At 42.1% G+C, this 19651-nt stretch overlaps 1 protein-coding gene across 1 annotated transcript in view; it reads right to left on the reverse strand.

Annotated features, from left to right (window-relative positions):
• Positions 1 to 2677: 2677 nt before the first annotated feature.
• Positions 2678 to 19651, reverse strand: part of OXSR1 (oxidative stress responsive kinase 1) — a 72551-nt gene continuing 55577 nt past the window's right edge. The window contains exons 11-18 of the mRNA XM_070391600.1: positions 18534 to 18656; positions 13838 to 13870; positions 12013 to 12159; positions 11257 to 11321; positions 8394 to 8446; positions 6584 to 6652; positions 6001 to 6065; positions 2678 to 5362 (exon numbers count right to left, since the gene is read on the reverse strand). Coding sequence (XP_070247701.1) covers positions 5288 to 5362; positions 6001 to 6065; positions 6584 to 6652; positions 8394 to 8446; positions 11257 to 11321; positions 12013 to 12159; positions 13838 to 13870; positions 18534 to 18656 — 630 coding nt within the window. The 3' untranslated portion in view covers positions 2678 to 5287. The remainder of the gene's footprint in view (positions 5363 to 6000; positions 6066 to 6583; positions 6653 to 8393; positions 8447 to 11256; positions 11322 to 12012; positions 12160 to 13837; positions 13871 to 18533; positions 18657 to 19651) is intronic.

Genomic DNA, 19651 nt, shown 5'->3' on the forward strand with positions numbered 1-19651 from the left:
CTGTGATAACAGCGGCATTAATGTTTAACCCAGCCGCACTCAGCTGCACCTTCATACCTCAGCTCCCTGTCAAGGATAGAGGATGATGAAAAAAATAGTCCACTCGGGCTTGCAGAATCAGAGGATGTTTTATTAGACACTGGAAACCTCCTAGGCTAAGCACGCAGGACAGAGCTTTACCCAAACATTATATAGTATACAGCGCCCCCCAGCCCCCGCCAACAGCCACATCCTAAACAACCCAAACCCAGTTCAAACCCCTCATCACAATAGAATCCACATTCTGAGAGTAGTTGCGATACCCAAAGGGACACAGAAGTCCCTCTAGCAACCAGCCCACGCTAGCAGAGCAGGGTAAGTCAGGAGAGCTGCAAGGACCCAGCCTGCAGATTTATTACACCTGTCCATGGACCAACCTAGCCTCTTGACTCATGATCATCTCATCTTTCTCCTGTGGGTCCTGGTACTGGTGGTGTGTAACACCAGTCAATCCCAAGGCAGCACGGAGGTCAGGAGACCCACCAAGGGCATAAAAGCTTTTCATTTTCAGCAATGAAGACAATTCAAGAATACAAAGCAATTACAGGGGAGCCAAGAGCTACATTTTGATCTCTAATCAAGGAATCAATCACAAACACAAGCCAAGATGAAAAACAAATGCAACTGCCCAGAGTAGCCCCAGCGATCGACCCTAGGCAGGCTCAGTGACAACCAAAGAGCACAGGACCAAGTCTCTCTATCACAGGCCTCAGCTGTGGGGCTAACAAAGGCAGGACTTCAAAGAGGAATCTCCCAAAGATAAAGGCGCCCATCCTCCCATCTTTTACCCCCCCACCCCGCCCCCCCGCCCGCCCCCCCGCCCCCCACCCCGGGGAGAAGTCTTACCAGATGAAAGACCCAGGTCTTCGAAGGAGTCTAGTTCAGTCATGGGCCCGATCCCCAGTAGGGGGCGTGCAGGAGGCAGCCGATCGATGATGCTCTCTCATCATTGACATTTCTATCTCTCTCTTTCCCTCTCTGAAATCAATAATATACATATATTGCCAAATAGCAAATAAGCAAATGAAAAGATGTTCAAGATTGTCATTAGGGAATTGCAAATTAAAAAGTGATACCATTACACACACATATGAGTACAGACAAATCTATATTCACTGGTGAGAATATAAAATGGTATAGCCACTTGGGAAGACAGCTGGTGACTTCTCATAAAACTAGACATACTCTTTCTTAGTATACAGTCCACAACTGGGTTCCTTGATATTTACCCAAAAGAGATGAAAATTTTTATCCACACAAAATGAATGTTCAGTGCAGTTTTCCCCATAACTGCCCAGACTTAGAAGCAACCAGTAGGTGAATGGATTAATAAACTGTGATACATCCAGACAGGGAACATTATTTAGTGCTAAAAAGAAATGGGCTAACAAGCCATGAAAAGACATGGAGAAACCTTAAATGCATATGACGAGGTGAAGGAAGTCATTCAGAAAAGGCTAAATACTGTATGATCTTAACTATATGACATTCTGGAAAAGGCAAAAGTATGGAAACAGTAAAGAGATCACCAGTTGCCAGGAACTAGAGGGGAGAGAGGAAGGAACAGGCAGAATACAGAGGATTTCAGGGCAGTGAAACTATTCTGTACGATACTGTAACGATGATACATGTCATTATATATTTGTCCAAATCCATTGAATGCACAACAGAAAGAGTGAATCTGGACTTTGAGTGATAGTAACTTACCAATGTAGGTTCATCGACACCAATAAATGTACTACTCTGGTGCAGGATGTTGATAGCGGGGAACTTTGTGCACGTATGGACTCAGGGAGTAGATGGGAACTCTATACTTTCTGTTCCATTTTGCTATGAAACTAAAACTTCTCTATAAAATAAAGGGGTAGATGAGGTGGCCCAAAGAAAGGACCTGTAAACTGCTGCACTGAGCATCACCACTCTCTCTCGACAAGATCTGACTGTGTTAGAGAGAATGGCCAAGTGGAGGGGTGCTGCTCCTGCTGTGCCCCGTCCCCAAGACACCAGGGTCGCTTTTGAATAACCAGCACCCCCTCTCTGTTCCCCACAATAGTCAGAGTCCACTTTTATGACCTGTTTATCTTAAAAGCAAACTCGATCAGCTCTGAAACTGCCAATTCCAGGACTTGAGCTCTGGATGACCAAGACCCACAAGCAGTCCTATCATTGGTCAAAGGCCACCTTCCTGGAAGGGATTGTGCTCAGGGAGATTACTTCTCCAGGAGGTGGAGGAATAGAGGGGCCTAGAATCTTCTATGAAACCCCACCATTGCAATCTCAAAGCCAAATGGAGACCAGTTCAGCCCTGCTCTGAACTTCCCAAAAGGAACTCTCACGAGCTTGAATCAAGCATTTCCCCTGCCCACACCCACAGGTAGGATCAAGTCAGAAAAGGTCAATAGACGGCGTTCTCTACCCCATCCTGCCGAACTTGTTTGGGTGGGTCCTCTCTCTCCCCTTTGGGATTCCAGCTTTCCCACGTGTACAAAGATTCCGTAGGTCATATACATTGTTTAAAGTTTATGTGCACTTTCGCTTTTCTGCATTTGGAAGAAAAATTATAGTAGAGACTCTCTGACCCACTCCCCATTCCTCCCCACTCACCGCCACTAAAGTAAAGATTCCTTACACCACCACAGACAATTTACTCTTTATTGATTAAAAATGAAGGAAACATGCAGCAAAATACAAAGTCAAAAAAGGGGTGGGGGTGAGTCAAATATTTTACATCTTCCATAATCTAGCACACGTCGTAAGGAGGAACCTCCGTTTATTGATACACTATTATTCTATCCTCCAGATTATTAAATAGTATCAGCTGGCTCTAGGGTTTGGTTCAAAACGTAAGCAAAAAACCCAAACAAATCCAACAGTCATTTAGAAACACCATACATTTCACAAACAGCATTGGCACAGGTTAACTTGTGCTAAAGTCAGTCCCTACCACAGAGGGTCCTGGGGACCTTGGGAAAAGGGTGTACCCTGAACCGCCCACCACTCCTGGAAAGGAGCCAGGTCTCTCACTAGGTCACGTGCTGTCCCACCTGGAAGTTTCTGTTCACTTATTTTCTCAGCATCACTGCGCGAGGCAGCAAAGGGAGTCCACCACACCGCACGCACGAGAACTAACGCTGTCCTGCAGCCTGGTGACTCCTCGTTCCCAGCAGGGCAAACAATGAACTGGGAGCAAAGAGAAAGCCCCAGCCACTTCCATGGCCGTGCTTGTCCCACTGCCGTCCAAAGGTAATGGCTGGCTGGAGACACTGAGCAGGAGGATGGGCTGCCGCTTCCCCCCGGCCTGGGCTTTAATCGCCTACAAACAGAAAGCCACAACAGGGATGCCACACCCTTTGGACTCATAAACAAGCAGAAGATGGGCTTATTGGACACCAAAACACACACTCTAGGTAAGTTACTAGTCTTGCGCCAAAGAGGACACTATCTCTTTTTCAAACTTATTCCTACCTCCCTGTCTTTATTCCCTCTACCTGCCTCTAAAAAAAATAAATACATTTTTTTTAAAAAGAAAGAAAAAGGTAAATATTTTCCCAGCAAGCTGATCAACCTTCTTTCCTCTCTCTAGGCTCAGCAGGCTCTCTCCCATTAACAATCCTGCTTGGACCATCGACTTTGGTGTCTGATCCGTAATCTACTTTCTTCCCAACCTCCGTCTCAAACCCATCCTCTCTCCTACTCCCCAACATCCACCCCTTTCCCAACATGCCTTTGCATCCAGGGTAGGCTAAGAAAGCCCGTGACTAAAACTACAAGCTCCGGATGAAACAAGAACTGTGACAGGTCACCTGTAGGGAGAGCCTTGAGACACTCCGAGAAAACCAGGTAAAGCAATCTCGCTATTCACAGACCAACAATGGACGTGCTGGAGCCGCTCCCTAAGAGGCAGCTCAGCTCTCCCCGCTTCCTGGGGCCAACGCCCCTCGGTGTGTGGTGTAAGGCCAGATTGAGGATTCCTTACCTATACAAAACGTGTTAGGGCTCTTTGCAATTAGACAAAGGCTGACTGTGAAACAGTAGGAAAAAAAAAAAAATCAACCCCATTGATTATTCACAAATTGCATTATGAGTGCTCTTTTTTAAAACCTAAAGAATAATTTACATATTTCTGTAGAAAACCAAATGAATACTGTCTGTCAGAAATGCTAAGTCACGGCACATGTGGTTTCGCTCTCTGCCTTGGGCCCGGTTCAGTGCACCGCAGGGTGGACCCCCCCAAGGGGCAGTGCAGGCGGGGGGCGGAGGCAGGCCTCTCCAGCGCAGTGGGGTCTCCGTTATTGCTGCAGAAATCTCAGCCTTGCATTTCCTCGTGACTCGGAGGCCAGGCAAACTGATTTTCAGGGGAGGATTGAGGAGCAGTTTTCCTTCAATTTAATTTTTTAAATTCTGAAAATAAATAACTTCCACAATGATATGAGTTATGATTTTTTTTTTTCTGTCCAAAAACCACTGCTGGGAAAATTCACTTTAACAAGCCGATACTTGGTATTTTCTCTAAAAACAGTTCCAAGTTCCACTTTGAAGGATCCGATGGCTGAAGTTCGACTACAGTCAGATGTTTTGCACCAGCTGAAGTTAAGGCTAGCAACCCTTTCTGGAGGGAATAACGAAGAGGGTGCCTGAGAGCAGCTTCAGCAAAACGCTTAGAAACATCATCAACAAAACTCGAAGACAGTTTCGGCTGCCTCTATCTGAGGCTGTGCTTTTTCCTAACAAAGGTTGCTAGAATTCACATCAGATTAAAAAAAAAATCCCTAAATTAAATTCTCTGGGCTCCAGCTGGACAATCAACTTTTACTTGCTACTTCAGTGGGGTGAAGAGGCATCCCAAGGTGCCCACATCCTGTCAGGTGTGGGAGAAGAGGCAGCACGAGGAAGCCCGACACAGCTGCTACTTTCCACCCAGCGCCATCAATGGAGTAAGGCAAGATGAGCTGAAAGATCTCCTCCCGGGCTGAGGCACGCGGGCCACGTCGCAGATGGAGGAAGGTAGGAGATGTGGAAGTGGACTAACAGAACTCTGTAAGGGAATGCTGGCCACTGGCGATCCAACTTTTCTTTCCCTGTGGGAAACGGGGGGATGATGGCAGGACGAACATGAGGAAAGACCTCTAACACTCCTAGCTGGGAAGTTTGTTGCTGGGTTCTTTGGCAGTAGTGGGTTTAGGCCACAGAAGTAACAGAGATACGCATGTGTGGAATCTTCTGAGGCCTCCTCGTCCAGGGCCGTGATTTAGCTGATGCTGAGCTGGGCAAATCCTATTAGTTTACCATCATCCGGAATATCTGAGCCTTCGACACCAGATGCCTAAGAACCAAACAGAATGAGAAGCTGTGGCTATTTATAAACAAATCACAGGTAGCAATTAAAACTGATATGGGGATTGTGGGAATGCAGGCAGTAGGGGAGAGGTCCCTGGGATAGAAACAGAAGGCAGATGAAGGGATCTCTTCCAGAAGGGATGGGGCTGGAGTCAAATTAGCTCACAATCTCTCCTGAGCACAGTCAAGGGCCTGGGGTAGGAGGTTTCCTGGGAGGGCAGAGAAAGACAGGGCCACTCAAGGGAGACTTCAGCCCAGGACCTTGGGGGGCTAAGTGAACACAATCCACGATATTTTAAAATTCTCATCACCTAGCCCTGGCCAGTGTGGCTCAGTTGGTTGAGCATTATCCTGGGCATTGAAAGGTCGCAGGTTCAATTCCCAGTCAGGGCACATGCCCAGGATGAGGGCACCATCCCCGGTCAGGGTGTGTCCAGGAGGCAGCTGATTGATGTTTCTCTCTCTCCTCTCTCTCCCCTTCCTCTCTCTAAAATCAATAAAAACATATTTAAATAAATAAATAAAAGTAAAATTCTCATCACCCAGAGAATATGGAAGCTGGTCTGCAGGGGCTACTGGTGTGTAAAAAGGAAGATGGTTTAATAAGGAGGAGGAGACGAATACCAGTTTGAAAGTGACAGATCGATTCGACTGAGGTTCTTCCACAATTTTCTGCAAATTAGCTGCCACTGTAATCAAACAGAAAACGTAATGAGCTTAGTCGATCCATTTTCAGCCATATTTTAAGAATTTAAATGGTAGTTTTTAATCTTCTGTGTACAATTAAAATGGAAGCAGAAAGTTTCATCACTCCCCAAAGCTGACTGTGTGTTATCTTACTGCCTGCTTTTTCTAGGACTAACTCTAAAGATTTCTGTTTACCTCTTAGCTCCACAAGGGTAGCACTCATCCTCCAAAATGGATTGGACATGGCCAAGCTTACTTTAACTTGTAATTTTTGTCACCACTTCTACCAGTCTCCCAGCGATCTGGGTGGGCTTTTCACTATCACCAAAGGTCACAAAGCAAACTCAGGAGTGACATTTTCTTTTTTCGTAAGGAACTGTGCCCAATACTTGTTATTTCGGCCAAGCCAGGGACCATTCCAAGAACCACTGATATGCGCTCAGTGGAATCAAAGCCTGGTTTTCTTGGTCCTAAGTACACAGACAGAGACGGGGGGCAGGGCAGAGCAGAATGGAGTTACCTATGACTAAATCCCTTCCATCCACCAGGCCAGCAGAGATGAGTTCCTGAGAGACGCCCTCCGCGGTATCTGCAAGGACAAAGCAGAGGTGTTCCATTTCTTGTGCTGCATGTCACTGCTAACCCTCCGAGCAGGCGTTGGCACTGCCAGACTTCAGCTACTAAATCTACAGAACCAAGAAGGCAGGTGGAGGTCCTCCTCCCACACACGTAGGTTTAACCACTGGGATTATCTCAACTGAGGAATTCTCACAGGTCTAGCTGGAGGGCAAAAGCAATACAACCAGAGAGCAAATGTGAGCTCAAGGTAAAGATAATTGTCTCAATGATGGTGTCATTTCAGTGGGAGAGCACCTGCCAGGGATGCTGCTGAGGAAACGCCTGGTCCAAGGGCAGCCTGGCCTGTGCCTCATGAGCTCCGAGACATGACGGCAAACCTGCCATACCCCCAGGACTAAAAAAACAGTGACTTCTTTTCTCTCTCAATTAAATCTTGAAAAAATAAAATGCAATCTCTTGTTTTTGGGATCACACTCCCAACTTTTTGCTGAAATCTTTTATGATGATGATGGGCTTTTCTTCATAGCTAATTATGTTGGGTGCTGTAATCTGAGCAATTGTAATGAGAAACTAAAAAGATGAGGACAGAGTATCCCCCATTACCCTCACCCCCAACCGAGTCCGTGATGCTCCCCCCCAAGGCTGAACCCTGAGCCCCTCAGAGGGGACATGCACACACTTGTGCAGACAACCAGCAATTTGAATTAGTTCTTAAGTACATGGCTCTGCCTGGTTTTTAAAAAGCAGAGCGACTACCCCTCTGTACATCTGCATCTACTCTCTTCTAGAGTGAGTTGCTGATGATATAAGGCAGCAAGAAGATTAAGCGTGGCACAAAGGACAGGTATCTGTTTGCTGCTGGCCACTCCCCCAATCTGAACACTGAGTAACGAAGGCAATAAGCCATGTTCCAGGGAGAAGTTCATGGCCAGAAACTCTGCACGACAGGCTCAATTTTAGCCTTGGGAGAGACGAGTCTGGAAGCCTCGTTTTTTTCTTCTTTATTGTCAGGAGGATAACCATGTCCAGTGATAAGAGCAAGAACTTTGCCTCTGACAGATATGGGTTTGAATTCCAGCTACGCCTCTTCCCAGACAAGTCACTTCACCTGTCTCTTGATTTCATCATCCGTACAATGTGGGTAATCTTTATGTAGTGGGTTGTTTTGAGAATTTAATGAGATAATGTACACTATCAGAGCACAAGTCTGGCCAACAGTAACAGTACATTAGAACTGTATTAATTACTGTTTGTATTATACAGATGACCACTGAACAACATGAGGGGCAGGTGGGGCTCTGAGCCGCAGTGCAGCGGGAAATTCTGGACTCTCCCCACAACTTAACTACTAATAGCCTACTGTTGACTGGAAGCCTTACCAACAACATAAACAGAGAAGGAATACATATTTTATATGTTACATGTATTATATGCTGCAGTCTAATAATAAAGTAGAGGAAAGAAAATGTTATTAAGAAAATTATAAGGAAGACAAAATACATTTACAGTATTCATTGAGAAAATCTGTGTATAAGCACCCACGCAGTTCAAACCCATGCTATTCAAGGGTCACTGGCACTAGATTTTCTAAATGAGGCGAGTAGTAACAAAGTGCATTATTTTATTCATATGCCCCAATCAGGAACATTTTTATCATCCTCTACATAACATATTTCAAGGACAAAACTTCACAACACCTCTCACTAAACAAAGCAGCAGTTACTTTATCTCCAGTTTTTTTGATGACTTACCTCTCCCAGGAGTAAATTCGAATCGAATATCATTTAGTTCTTTTTTGGAATTCCTATGAAAAAAAAAAAGGATGTATAAAATCAATTTCTGAATTTACCCACACAGACTCTGCCAACATATATTAGGAAAGCTGTGCCTCAAGACTGTCTTGTTCCCAAAGATCATATGATTAGTCCTAATGAGATAAGAAAAAAAATCAGAAGTAAGTTTTAATGGATGGGTAGGGTTTAGACAGTCCAAGGAGATGGGAAAACAACTGGGCCCATATCGGCAAAGAGTTAACATATGACTCCACAGATCCTGATACGTGACTGGCAGGGAAAAGTTCACACACCACATAGACTGTACTGAAATCAACCAGGCTCCCTGGAGGTTCTGGCTAAAGGTGGAGAAATTAGAACATTATGTCTAACGGCAGATATGTCTGATCACTTAGAACCCAAATCCATTTTATCTAAACAATGCAGAGGGCTTAGGACTATTGACAAATACTTGAGGAGGTTCCTGTTATTGTGCTTAAAATACAGCTACCCATCTCCAACACAACCTGCCCCCACGTGATTTCAACCCTTGCACCGCTGTCTCTGCGCCCTGCATCCAGACTTATACTTCTGCATGTATACTACCTCAAATTTGTTTTTAGCTATTAGTACATAATCCAAATCAACTTCCAACCCAGACTTGATTATCAAGTGAGGCATTTCATTTTCTCTTTTCTCCATATTCTTCCTCAGTAGCTAAGAGTGCAATATATATATATAGTCTGTTGACTGTACAATTGTTCAATCTATTCTTTCTGAAAGCTGATTAAAAGTAGATCTAACATTTAGCATCACTAGTGATTTAACTGACATGTCAAGCACCAACACCTTTAAAGACAATAATATGCTCTGATCTGAAACTCTTTCATCATTTAACCTCAAAGTCTTCATCAGCGAGAAGAATCTAGCCCCCTCCTCCATAAACAGGATTGCAACATAGTCCATTAAGAAACCACCTTCTAGAAAGCTAACTGCATCACTTCCAAGTACCTTCTCTACCTTCCTGGAGCACACGTCAAGTAGAAGTTTTGTACTGTCTACTGACTGCTAGAAGGCAGCATAACAAATTTTCAAAAAGAGACAAGTGGTATTCTCTAAGTACAATTAAAATAGGATGAGATTACTAAGACACTCTATTAATTCAGAACTATTTGAGATGAGATAGGGTACACTGAGGAGGCTTTTGTAAAGAAAAGGCAACCAGATCTGCTTTCCTCACATTTATGGCATAATTTCATTGCTCCTAGTGGTAAAATCAAAACATTCTCCAAACAGCTCTTGCTACCTCTATCTCTAATTATGGTCACACCAAGAGGATGACTAGGAATTCATATGTGGAAGGAGGAATGAGTCAATATAATTTAGTGAAAGTCTTTTAAAAGTGTTAGTACAGTTTAAGAAGGCCTGAGCCATCTCATGTGATGCTTCTAAAACTAAATTGTTTTCAGCCCTGGCCAGGTAGCTCAGTTGGTTAGATCAGTGATGGCGAACCTTTTGAGCTCGGCGTGTCAGCATTTTGAAAAACCCTAACTTAACTCTGGTGCCGTGTCACATATAGAATTTTTTTGATATTTGCAACCATAGTAAAACAAAGACTTATATTTTTGATATTTATTTTATATATTTAAATGCCATTTAACAAAGAAAAATCAACCAAAAAAATGAGTTCGCGTGTCACCTCTGACACGCGTGTCATAGGTTCACCATCACTGGGTTAGAGTGTCATCCTGATACACCAGGTTGCAGGTTCAATCTCCAGTCAGGGTACATACAGGAATCAACTAATGAATGCACAAACAAGTGGAACAAAAAACCTCTCTCTCTTTCTCTTTTCTCTCCTCCCTCCCCAAATCAATAAATTTTTATTTTAAAAAATATATATTTTATTGATTTTTAAAAAAATATATATTTTATTGATTTTTTTAGAGAGAGGAAGGGAGAGGGATAGAGAGTTAGAAACATCGATGAGAGAGAAACATCGATCAGCTGCCTCCTGCACACTCCCTACTGGGCATGTGCCCACAACCAAGGTACATGCCCTTGACCGAAATCGAACCTGGGACCCTTTAGTCCATAGGCCGACACTCTATCCACTGAGCCAAACCGGTTAGGGCATAAATAAATTTTTAAAGTGCACTTATGAGTAGAATGAGACTTTACAGCAATACAACATTCACAGCTATTCTGATAAGAATGCTCTGGAATCCTAATCCAACTACCTGCAAAGGGAGAGAGGGTTAAAATGAACAGCTCGCCACCATGGCACTTCCTGCGAGCAATCTGTCGCAGCCCCACCAAGAAGCATCAATTAGAGCACTTGCTGTAAAATAGAGAAACAGACAAAACTACACACGTAGGAGTTTTCCCTCCACTCTTAAGGAGAAGGCCTTTATTTGCTCTCTCACAATCAGAAAGCACTCCACTCTTGGGTTAGTTGAGCTCAGAGTCCATGCTATTTATATGGTCACAATTACAAGACTAATTTTCAGATAAGCCCACTTAGTGCTACTCCCCTAAAAACTGTTCCTCGGTTAAAGACCAGATTCCTAATTAAACGACCTACATTGCAAATGCACAATTAGTGGAGAAACGATGAAGAGTAGGTACCAGTTGACTGTCAACATCCAAGGCCTCACGCTGCTCCTATCATTTCAGAGTGAAATAATACACCTGCAAGCAAATGCACCCGATGCCAGGAGGACACGCAAGCCTATCCGGTTACTCTCGGGCACAGACTATTGGAACAAGGAGTAACTTTCGAAGAGAAAAGAGCGTGTTCAGAGTATTCAGAAGACAAAACAAAACAAAAACGTCAACTGACCTTAATCTTAGTACTAGGCTGATGGGGATCTTGGTTTCTTGTGAACCTGCTCCTGGAGACAGAGCCTAAAAAGCAGTGAAAGGTAGAGAGTCACTGCCAGGACCACTGAGCATGGAGGTGACTACTGCTCATCTGCAGAGGAACCGTCCACTTGGCAGCAAGTTTCTCCATCGCCAGGTGAGGCCAGCCTGGTCCCTAGGACGTTCCCTGCTGTGGGAGGACATGCACTCCAAGGCAGCAACTCTCCCCAGCTGCTTTCGTAAGTCTGTGTGCTCCCGAGTATGTGGATTTACAGATTACATTCCCTCATTTTAATAAAGCCAACCCTCATAAAACTGACAAATATCTTAAAAAGAGGAATATCGGAAAATCATGGATTGTAGACAGTATTAATAAGTAACACAAACATAAGTGAACAAAAAGAGAACAGTCGACAATTTTCTTAGTGTCAAGATAACTGTCAGCTGCATTCTGAAGTTAAACATAATAAGGATCTAATAAAAAGCTGACAACATTAACCCCCAAATTTTGATGTTTGAAATGTTTCCATTGTTAACATTTTTTTTTTCTTAAAAATCTGTGTGATCCTTATAAAACTCTCTTATCTGCATACATTTAAAACTGGGGAAAAAGAATTCAAACTTGTTTCAAAATCTACCACCTAATATAATAAGGTCACCTTATTATATTAGCACATTCCTCTCTGCTTTTTACATCTTCCCAGAGGCAAACCACTAACGCATGCCCCTGCTTTACCTGAGCTGTTTTTGCTGGCTCTGCAGGGGGTGGGAGAGAGACTTGAGTTGGCTGTGCAGGCGTCTGCCCAGCTGGCTGAGGTAGATGAGCAGAAATCTCTTCTGGAACTTGAAGTAAAGTACCCACAGGATCCGTTGTTGGAAACAGCTGTAACAGAATCAATATCCTTGAATAATGTTTCATTCATCGGCACTGAGTAAGGTTGGCTGGACCTCAAAAAACAATGCATTCTTTTGTGTCTGGCTTCTTTCCTAGCATAGTTTGTTCAGTGATGCTGCAGCATATATTAGTAGTTCACTTTTTTCTTCTTCTTCAATATAGCAGTTCATTGTATCATACTTACTTTTAACCACATCTATTCTGCACCCTTTGCCCAGCAAAATAGCACGTTCAAAATACAAATTTAAGTATGCAATACAAAATTATACAAGCTACCTTTTTCTATGTCTAGGGACTTTCCATTACTTATAAAGAAAGACAATCAACCAGTAATTCCTTAGCATAGCTGAAATGCTTTTCAAAATGGATATGAAACTTTATGACTAACATAGACATCATACATGTTATTTTGCATGTTTGAAATATTTCTACATTTTAATTATGTAACTTGGAGAAGAAAATTAGTGAAAAGAAATCAAATTTAGAGTTAAAAGAGAAAAAAAATTAGAAGGACAAGAAGAGAGGTCTAACAGCTCATAATATATAAGCAAAATCAAGGAGATCAGGAAGTAAAATTTTGTGTTCATTTAGTTTCATATAGAGGAAATCAAAAGTTACTCATTGGTTCTGGATTTTGATAGAAAAACAGAACTTTAAGATTAGTTTTCAAAATGTTAATATAATTATTAACACTTTTCAAAATGAAGCATGCACTTATGTTTGCCAAAAATAAACACAGAAACAGAGTAATGAGAGGATGTGGAGAAACTGGAACCTTGTGCATTGCAAAACAGTATGGTGGTTCCTCAAAAACTTAATAACAGAATTATCGTAGGATTCAGCAATTCCCTTCTGGGTACAGACCTGAAAGAATTGAAAGCAGGGACTTCAACAGGTATTTGTGCAGCCATTTTCATAGGAATTTTATTAACAACTAGTAGTCCAGTGCACGAAATCCACGCACTCGGGGGGAGGTGGGGAGGGAGTTCCTCAGCCCAGATTGCGAGAGGGCGCAGGCCAGGCCAAGGGACCCCACCAGTGCCCGACTGAGGCCAGGGAGGGACACGGGAGGTTGGCCAGCTGGGGAGGGCTCCAGGGCCTGTCCGGCCCATCTCGCTCAATCCCCAGCAGCAGGCTAACCTATGGGTTGGAGCATCTGCCCCCTGGTGGCACATCATAGCGACCCAGTCGACTGTCTGCCCCCTTGTGGTCAGTGCACGTCATAGCAAGCAGTTGAGCGGCCTTATCATATCATTAGCATATTACACTTTGATTGGTTGAATGGCCGACCGGATGACCGGACACTTAGCATATTAGGCTTTTATTATATAGGATAGTCAAAAGATGGAAGCAATCCAAGTTTCACCAACAGATGAATGGATAAACGAACGTGGTATATACATACAATGGAATATTATTCAGCCTTAAAAAGGAATGAAGTAAATTCTGATACATGTTAATATATGAACACTCAGTGCCGGCTGCCTCGGCCCTCGCAGCCCCGGCTTCATCTAGAAGGTTGTCTGGATGGTCTTCGGGATGGTTGTTCTGCTGTTTGGTCTAATTAGCATGTTAGCTCTTTATTATATAGGATGTGCTTAACATTAAAACCAAACCCAAACAAAAGCCCATATTCTTTAACAACTCAATAATCACAACTACTTACCTCAGAATTTGATAATTCTTTCACTCGGGGAGACTAAAAGAAATACAAAAAAAGAAGCCTTGTTAACTCAAAACTCGGGTTACTGGGTCGGTTCCAAACTGCACAGAAAGCTGAATCGCAAGTGAACTCCATTTCTTCTGATCCACACATTAACTCACCGGCAACGCTCGTGAAAGTTTTCAGGAAAAAGAAAACTGTCGTGACTATTGCAATCTTTGTCCAGGTGGCCTGTACTGATGGTATCTGAAGAGCTCACAACTTGAAGTTTATAAACAAACATAACGAGACTGAGTTCTCAGACAGCAGGAAGGTCACATTTTTCAAAGCACAACTTTCTACTAATTATGAACATATTATGTGTGTAATATACCAGACCAAATGTCAACCTTCAAGCTAATATTTAATAATTCTCAACACAGGGTAATTATGATTATGGGCTATAATGAAGAAACCTCTAGAGCCAAAATTGAAAAACCAATTATAATCTACCATATGAAAATCTAAGCTAAAGTTATTTAATAAACCAAAACAGTTAGTAGTAATTCTGGATACTACTGGGGAACAAAAAACAACAACAACTTTATCTCTAAGCAAATACCAATTTATGGTAAATTCTACCAAATATGGACTTAGACTACTTAAAACGTCAGTTTGGGTTTGTTTTAAAATTCTCATCACCATTTTATTAAGGAGAATCAAGGTTTAGTTAATAGCTAATGTATCACAGCAAGTATATGGCCAACCTCAAACCTTGTTAAAAAAAACAAAAAACTTTATTATTTGGAAAAAATGTCAAACTTACATAAAGAACAATACAAAGAACACCAGTGTTCCCTTTACCCAGATTCACCTATTAATAGTATTTATTCCTCATCTACTTTATTGTTTCAATGCTCACTTTCTCTTTTTAAATATACACATATAATCCACATAATATATATTATATATATTTACAAATTAATAGATAATAATAGTTATTAATAAATAACTGTTTACCACTGAATAGTTATTGTATTTCTTAATAGGGATATTCTCTTACATAACACGACTGAAGTTACCAACTTCAGTAACTTTAACAATAGTACTTTTATTTATCGTCCATAATCCAACTTTTTTCAACAGACCTCGTTTTATAGCCTGTTTTTCTTCCAGTACAGGATAAACTCTAGGGTCGTGTATTGCAGTTAGCAGCCATGTCTCTTTAGGTTGCTTCTATCTGGCACATAACTATTTTTGAAGAATACCCCCCACACATTTTATTTGAATAGAATGCTCCTGATCTGTGTTTGTCTGATGGTTCCTCTTGATCTAGACTAATTATATGAACTCACAGCTGGAACTCTACGGTGTTGTGTCCTTCCTAGGGTTCCATATCTTAGGGAAGCACGTGCTCGACTGCCCCTCATTAGTGACGTTAATCATCTACTCAGGGCAGTTTTTGATTTCTCCAGTATGTAGGAACTATTTTGTATTTTGCAACTAAAAGGCACTCTCTGAAGAGACACTTTAAAACCATGTAAATATCTTGCTCATCAAAATATTCTCTATACTTAGCATCTGTTGATGATCCTTGCCTGAGCTAATCTTTATGACTGCTTTATGGTGGCTGTAAAATGATAATTCTCCCCGTACAACTCTCCTCAACATTTACCAGTCAGCACTGGCAGTTCACTACAATGAAAAAAACCATTCCTTTCCCCCATTTATTGTTGTGGATTTAATAAGTTATTTATAATTTACTACTGCACTTAATGGTTTTAATGGTTAAATTCTCACTGATTTGGCCACTGGGAGATCCGTGAACCAGGCTCATCTATTATTATGATTTTTTTGTTTTAATAAAAAATATTTACTTTCTGACAAAAGAAGCTATTCCAGATTCATCTTGTATATTATCTGTGAAAGCCCTGTAATCAGCCGTTTCCCCAAGAAACCTTCGTTCTTAAAAGCAGGCAAAGATATACCACTAGCCACTACTCATCCCACAAAAGGTTCTGACCAGTCAAGGCTATAATGACCTCAAACATTAATATTTCCTACACACATTGGAGACTCCAATAACATGTATATTATGCTGCTTAGTGTTTGTATTAGCTCACTGATTCTCTTCATTTTTTATAAATTCTTTCCTCAGTTTCATTTAGCAGTTTCTATTGCTAGCCTTCAAGTTCGTTAATCTTTTCTTGTACAGTGTCTAATCTGCTGCTATTCCCATCCGATCTATTTTCCATCTCAGATATCACAATAGTCTATAAATTTAATTTTGTGTTTGTTTCCTATTCTTGGGGGTGAGCCCTAAAATCACTTCAGGCATTAAATTTAGGCAACAGGAGAGACCAAGATGGCGGCGTAGGTAAACACCGGAGACCGCTGCCGCAAACAACCATTTCAAAAATACAACTAAAAGACGGAACGGACATCACCCAGAACCACAGGAAGGCTGGCTGAAGAGAGACTCTACAACTAGAAGGAAAGAGAACAGCAAACCGAGGCTCAGAGGCGGTGCAGTGTGGAAAATACAAAGGTACCGAGGTGCGCGCGAAAAGCGGGCTGGTGGCTGAGGGCGCGGTTGTCGTTTTCGGTCGGGAGTGAGTCTCAGACTCTGGGCTCCAGATCCGGGCGAGTCTCTAGGGACCCAGACTCAAACGGGAGAAGTGGGATTATCCGGCATCAGTTGGAACCTGAGGGCAGCTTTCTCTCCGAGGTTTGCAGCGGCTGCCGGGGTTCTGAGAAGCAGAGCCTCTGGGAACGGGACTGAGAGCGGCCATAACTGCTCCCTCCGCCCGCCCTGTTGAGCCCGCCCCGCCCAAACCCTGCGCACAGCCATTTGCCGATCGCCTCAGGCAAAGGCTGGATTAGTGCCTCCCCAGAAGGCAGACGTTTTCCATACAGCTGATTCCTACAGCCAGTCGGCCTGGTGGTCAAATCCCTCTAGTGTTAACTACAACAATTAAGGCTTGGCTAGAACAAGACTGCGCACAAAGACCACAAGGGGGTGCACCAAGAAAGCATAAAAGATGCGGAGACAAAAAAACATGACAGAAATGGAGGATATGGAGCTAAGAATCGCATTTTTGAGGGCTTGCTATAAACTTGTGCAGAGCCTCATGAAAACTAATGAGACCCTCGATGCTACGATAAAGAAATTAGAAAGTAAGCATACACGGACTGAAATAAAGAATATTATACCAAATAGCAGACCAGAGGAGCACAAGAATCAAACCAAAGATTCGACAAAAAACACCCAACTGGAAAAGCAAAATGAAAAAAGAATCCGAAAGTGTGAAGATAGTGTAAGGAGCCTCTGGGACAGCTTCAAGCGCACTAATATCAGAATAATAGGGGTGCCAGAAGATGAGAGGCAGCAAGATATTGAAAACCTATTTGAAGAAATAATGGCAGAAAACTTCCCCCACCTGGTGAAAGAAATGGACTTACAGGTCCAAGAAGCGCAGAGAACCCCAAACAAAAGGAATCCAAAGAGGACCACACCAAGACACATCATAATTAAAATGCCAAGAGCAAAAGACAAAGAGAGAATCTTAAAAGCAGCAAGAGAAAGAGACTCAGTTACCTACAAGGGAATACCCATACGACTGTCAGCTGATTTCTCAACAGACACTTTGCAGGCCAGAAGGGAGTGGCAAGAAATATTCAAAGTACTGAATACCAAGAACCTACAACCAAGATTACTTTATCCAGCAAAGCTATCATTCAGAATTGAAGGTCAGATAAAGAGCTTCACAGATAAGGAAAAGCTAAAGGACTTCATCACCACTAAACCAGTATTATACGAAATGCTGAAAGGTTTCCTTTAAGAAGAGGAAGAAGAAAAAGGTAAAGATACAAATTGTGAACAACAAACATGCATCTATCAACAAGTGAATCTAAGAATCAAGTGAATAAATAATCTGATGTACAGAATGAACTGGTGATTACAATGAATCAGGGACATAGAAGGGGAATGGACTGACTATTCTTGGGGGGGAAAGGGGAATGGGAGATGCGGGAAGAGAATGGACAAAAATCGTACACCTATGGATGAGGACAGTGGGTGGGCAGTGACGGCGGAGGGTGGGGCGGGAACTGGGAGAAGGGGAGTTATGGGAAAAAAAGAGGAACAAATGTAATCAGAACAATAAAGATTTACTTTAAAAAAAAAAAAATTTAGGCAACAGTGATAAAACAAATGAAAACAAGACTATTTTCACTGCTTCTAGCAAAAACTAGCATACACACATCATCATCATCAACAAGGTTATATCAAATAGATATAAGAAGAGATGAGATACACTATTACTCTTCAGATAGGAGGTTAGCAGACTTCAGGGTCAAAGTTTCTATTACTATTAATCTTTCAAGTTCACTAATCTTTTCTTTGCAATGCATAATTAGCCATTAATCCCACCCAGTGTATGTTCATCTTGGACATTGTAGTTTTCATCTCTAGACTTGGGTCATTTGTATGTGCCCTAAATATTATCATATTCAAACAGACCTGCCAGTTCACTTCGTGTAAAATCAATTGGGCTACTGATGTTGATAAGTTGTTCAAGAAAATTCTGTCACTAATACTTGGATTTTTTTATATTTTAGGTGGGTAGGGTGACCAGAATTATAGAATGCAGTATTATCTCAAAGGCTTCAGACAGAAAGATAGAGCTCTAGCTGAAGCACAGAGTTTCACAAAACTTACCCTGAGTTGTGAAATTGCTGCTTTCCCTTCCTCACTTTCTTCATCAAACTCATCATCACTCCACTCCCAGCCTCCATCTTCTGTCTTATGGAGACGGCCACTGGAACCTGGTACTCTCCGAACCTGCTCAATGGAAGAGAGACATAAGTTATGTTTATGTTGACATTTATAATATAGGAAAGTCAATCATATTCTCCTCTCCTTATACTACTTCAACCCAGCAGATAATCATTCTCCTGTAAGTATCCTCCAGCCCTCACCAGCTCAGCTCTGCTCATAATCTCCACTCTTTCTTTACTCACAACCACTACTTTCCCTATACTTCTATGCTGTGAACTAGAACATCATATCCAAGTCCTTATGTGAAATCATAATTTTATTTAAAAATCACAATTATACCTGTACAGTTTTAAGAGCACTATAGCTGTGTAAATTTTGTTAAGAAAAATAACAATCTCCTATCTTTCATCCTATTTACCATAAGCAACCATTTTCAACTCATGTTAGCTTATTCTTTCGGATTGTATTTTCATCTCTCTATGTGACATGGTTTCATTATTACCGGTTTTCTTATTTTAGGAATTAATCTGTTGGACTTCCTACTTTGGGAGTTGAGAATTTAACCCTATTACCACCCCTCTACTCTTTTCTCAAGATATATTATTTTGGTTAAATCAATATTCAGTGTTTACATAACCTGATTACATAATTGATATGGCTGAGCCTTACTGTACATTATAATTACTCTTCTTTCCTGCGTAACATTTTTGTTTTCCCTGGAGTTAATATTTGCTTATCTCTATGTACTTGTCAAATTTATCCCCCGATTCTCTCCCAGCTATGTAAGTCTCCTCCCAGCACATTCATGCACAGTACATATTCTGCATCAGCGTCATCTTCTTGAGGAAGACTCCCACCAGAGCCTCCTCATCTGCTCCCCCAGGAAGGTTTCACACCAGGTCTAGTACTTCTGATCTCCCTCTACCATCAACCAGAGGACCATGCTTTCTGGATCATGTGGCTTCCCTCTTCTTAGTTTATGCACTTTCCCCACCATTAGCCTGGCTCACTTACTAAAGCCATGCATTTCTAAAACATATCTTTATTCCATCTCTGCA

The sequence above is a fragment of the Myotis yumanensis genome, unplaced genomic scaffold (assembly GCF_028538775.1).
Source record: "Myotis yumanensis isolate MYYU_CA2020_CCGP unplaced genomic scaffold, mMyoYum1.0.hap1 SCAF_14, whole genome shotgun sequence".
NCBI lineage: Eukaryota > Metazoa > Chordata > Mammalia > Chiroptera > Vespertilionidae > Myotis > Myotis yumanensis.